This window comes from Euphorbia lathyris, chromosome 1 (genome assembly GCF_963576675.1).
Source record: "Euphorbia lathyris chromosome 1, ddEupLath1.1, whole genome shotgun sequence".
Taxonomy (NCBI): Eukaryota; Viridiplantae; Streptophyta; class Magnoliopsida; order Malpighiales; family Euphorbiaceae; genus Euphorbia; species Euphorbia lathyris.
Window position 1 is genome coordinate 66,207,385 of NC_088910.1, and position 4,242 is coordinate 66,211,626.

At 34.4% G+C, this 4,242-nt stretch overlaps 1 protein-coding gene across 1 annotated transcript; it reads right to left on the reverse strand.

Moving 5' to 3' along the window:
• Window positions 1-219: 219 nt before the first annotated feature.
• Window positions 220-3,970, reverse strand: LOC136236092 (accelerated cell death 11). The gene is made up of 4 exons (XM_066026196.1): window positions 2,651-3,970; window positions 2,374-2,546; window positions 529-674; window positions 220-438 (listed from the first exon to the last, which is right to left on the reverse strand). Exons 1-4 carry the CDS (start codon window positions 2,840-2,842, stop codon window positions 332-334), a joined length of 618 nt encoding a protein of 205 aa, XP_065882268.1. The 5' UTR covers window positions 2,843-3,970; the 3' UTR covers window positions 220-331.
• Window positions 3,971-4,242: the final 272 nt, after the last annotated feature.

Below are 4,242 nucleotides of genomic sequence, written 5' to 3' on the forward strand. Positions count from 1 at the left end.
AGCAAATGAAATAAATACCAGCCTTTTAAATGAATTAAATAATTTGATAAACAAAACCTTAATAGGACAAAATAAATTATCATCAATGGTTTGATATGTCAAAAGAAAAAATCTGAGACTCAACTCATCAAAATGAGGAGAAATTCTAAAATGCTTGTAATTAAAATGAAGAGAGTATAAAGAAAAAATATTATTTTTAGAAGTATGGAATCACGAATATTGTAGAAAGTCTCTTGGTGTATATATTAACAAATAAAAAGGATTGATAATATAATCAGTTAATAAATATTATATAGAAATTGTATAAATAAGAATAAGATAAAAGCGTTCACTACCAATCTATACCCAAATCTTTAGAGAGGAATAATTTGTCAATGTAGAGAATGACAGGTGCTGATGCAGCAACATAATACTCCATTTCAACCTTGGCTGAGCTCTCTGCAAAACAATACAAAAAGAATATGTTACTTGAACAATCAATCAATCAATCAATCTCCTTCTTTCTTTGTATGAATGCAAAGCACTCACCATTTTCATTCAGCTTGTTTAAAAGTTGTGCTTTTGTAGGAAGAGCGTACATTCCTGCACCAACAGCTTTTCTGATAGCCCACCCGTGATGAGGGGCAAATACCTCTGCATAGGCCTTAGAAGCTGCCTCCTTCAATGATTCCCCCCTGCCATCAATCAACTTCTAATTAGACACAACCAAACCAATACTCCCCATGAAGTCATTTCCCAGCATTCCAACCAATAAAGCATCTTTCTACTTACAGATGGAATTTTAACACAAATCAAATGCCTACTGCTGGTTCAAGGACCCATTTCTGCGCCAACATGTGCATTAATCATGTAATAGTCTTCATCAATTTCTTACGTGTAAAAATATTTAGCTCCACTGCTCACCTATGCACTACATTACCCACAACTTCAACTTTCAAATAGAATCACATTTACCCAACTCACAACAATGCTTCTTTTCACAAATTGGCCAGCAATTCATCACACTTACCTCTCACAACAAGGTAAAGGAAAAAAACATATATATATATATAACCTGAATGCTTCATCAAACAATATGTTTCTCATTACAAAGTTTTACCATATATACAAACATATTACAAAATCCCGGTGACATTGATCTCAGTTTTCAATGTTCTAAGATGATGCTTCTGGAAACATGAAGAATATGCTAAAGTAGCGGTTAGCCAAAAAATTGAAGGCTTCACTCGTTCAAGGAATAGAAAACTGAATGTTTCATCAAACAATATATTTCCTATTACAAAGTTTTACCACACATGCAAACTTGAAATATAACCACTCTAGGCAATGATGACAATTACTGCTGCTATTAGTATTATCCAATATGCATGTTGAGTCACAACACAAACAAGTTCACAATGCCATACTCAGCTCGGATATATATCGAAAATGGAATATTGTTAGCAGTGAAATTGATGATGTAAACAATAATGAAATAAAGCATATGAGTTATTTAACTCCCAAACTAAGGTGGACAAAAAGTAAAAGAAGTCGGAAAAAAAAACAATTTGTCTATTGAGTTAAGAATAATAACTTATGCTATTCTACTCCCATTGTGATTCTGCTTCCTAATTCAGTTATCTACTTTTATTTTCTTTGATTTTTGGTCCATGTTTTGCTTAGCTAAGACATCAATATCTCCATTTGGTTCAGGGGAGGGGGAGGGGAAATGATAGATAGATATCTGCAAACAGTTGGTAAAATCATAATTTGACAGGCTCCTCCCAATCTTGGTGGAAAAGGAAATTTTGACTACCATGCAGATACTTTTACATTATAGGCTTGTAAGTGAATGTGTGCAGCAATTGCAGTCCAAATACTCATGTTTTCATATCTATCAAAGTGGCCATTGCAGCCAACAGGTTTCAAAGTAGAAAGAAATTTATTTTTCATAGAATATATTCATAGAAAAGACAATGTAAAGCTACATATCTGATTTGCAAAAAAAATAAAGAAATAATGAAATAAAACCTTCATTATTGGTCCAAACTATGGGCAATAACCTCATTGTATATGCTCATCTACAAAGCCTTCGATAATTCAAAGGTTCAAAAGTGTGATATCAGCTAATTTCCTATCATGAAACTAATTAATTTAAGACCATGGCAAGCAGCACAGAGACATTAATATTCATCAAACAGCAAAATATAATAATAAGTGACCAAAAGTGAGGTTGGCCATTGCTTAATGGCAATAACTTGGATATCCAATCCCTTTTGCAAGCTTAAACCTTACATTTAAAAAAAAAATGAAATTTGGCTCCAACAAAAAAAAAAAACACTAAAGAGAAGGCAAATGAGCAAAGTAGTAGCAAATACTAATAGACAGTCTTACTCTGTAATGATAATTTGCTCAAAGAGCACCTTCACCATGTCAAGCCCTCGCTTTACTCTCAAAAGATTTCTTGAATGGCTACCAGCTTTTCTCACACAGTTCTCTTTCAAATCTTTATCCAGCAAACCTTGTAAAGTCCCAATCGATTTGGAAGCGTTTGAAAGATCACGAACCTATTATCATAAAATGTAAAATCAGAAGAAATGGTTGCAATTACAGCATTTATTGAAATACCCAAAAAGGGAAAATTCCAACTTTCTCAGCCGAAAAAACCAACCTTGGCAACATAATCCATCTCAGCAAACTTGAAGGCGATACCTAAGCAACCAAAGAGAGGAGAGACGAGAGAGCAAGCATGAGAGAAAGAGCCGACTTCCAAATCCGGCGTTTGGGAATTTACAGCAACAGCCAATTCTTTGAAAGCCTCGGATATCTTCCTCAGGGGTTTATCAGTTACCGAATTCGCCATTGCAATCGAGTATAAATTAAACACTCGGATCCTTACCCAGAGTTGAGCAGGTGATGCTTATACTAACTGAATAAGAAATCAGAAGTTTGGTAAGGGTTGAGAAATGGCCCGGAGAGATGGTCTTTCCGGGCCGAATTTAGATTGATTTTTTTGGTCAAATCTATCAAAAGGTTCAACCAAATAACGAAATGCACAAGAATTCCATACGCAAAAGCGAATATTCCTATTCCAATAATAATAATATAAAAAGAAATTAGAAAAAATGTAATACTTCATAACTAAGTAATAGGGTAAATTCTAAAAAAAACCCTGTGGTTTTATGGATTTCGCAAAAAACCCTTATGGTTTGTTTTTACCAAAAAAAAAAGCGTGGTTTACACCGTTACCCGAAAAACGGAAAGTGGCTTAACACTATTAAAAATGCTGATGTGGCAAGGGGTAAAATGGTCCGAATTAAAATAAAAAAATAAAAATAACAAAAAACAAATAAAAAACAAAAAATCCCAAATTGACCCACTTCTTCTTCTTCTTCTTCACGTACATGCTACTGAGGAGAAATTAGAAAAAACAGAGAAAAATCAGATGCAAGTTTTCAGCGAAATCAAAATCCTCCGCCAAGCAGATTCTCCTTACATCGTTCACTGCCATGGAATATACGAGAAACCTTCAGGAGATACAACGATTTTAATGGAGTATATGGATTTAGTCTCGATACTCTGTTAAAGAAAAACAGTACTTTCAGTGAATCGAAACTCGCGATAGTTGCTTATCAGGTTCTGAACGGATTGAATCGGCATATAGAACCTTCAAATCTGTTTGTTAAAAATGGAGGTTGACGAAGCCGGAAATTTGCTTGTTAAAAATCGGAAATTTCCAGACAATATATAAAACCTTCAAATCTGAAATTTCCTCTTCGCCATTGTTGTTTTAAAAATGGAAAATTGAAGAAACACGTATAAAACCTTCAAATCTGATTGTTAAAAATCGGAAATTTCCAGACCACGACGACGAAGAGAGCGAGATGTGAAACTGGCAGCCGTTGACGAAGCCAACAAGATCGATCGATAATCTCACAGACTTTCGATTCTTCCGTTGCAGAAGTGTTCCAGATCTTCAACGGCGATCATTTCCGGAGGAGTAGGAAGAAGAAGGCCAAGAAGACGAAGGCTCGAGAAGAAGAAGACGACGAAGGCTCGAGAAGAAGATTTGGGGTTTTTTTTAATTATTTTAATTTTTTTTTTTTTGTTATTTTTATTTTTTTTATTTTAATTCGGACAATTTTACCCCTTGTCACGTCAGTATTTTTAACGGTGTTAAGTCACTTTCCGTTTTTCGGATAACGGCGTAAACCACGCTCTTTTTTTTGTAAAAACAAACCACAAGGGTTTTTTGCGAAATCC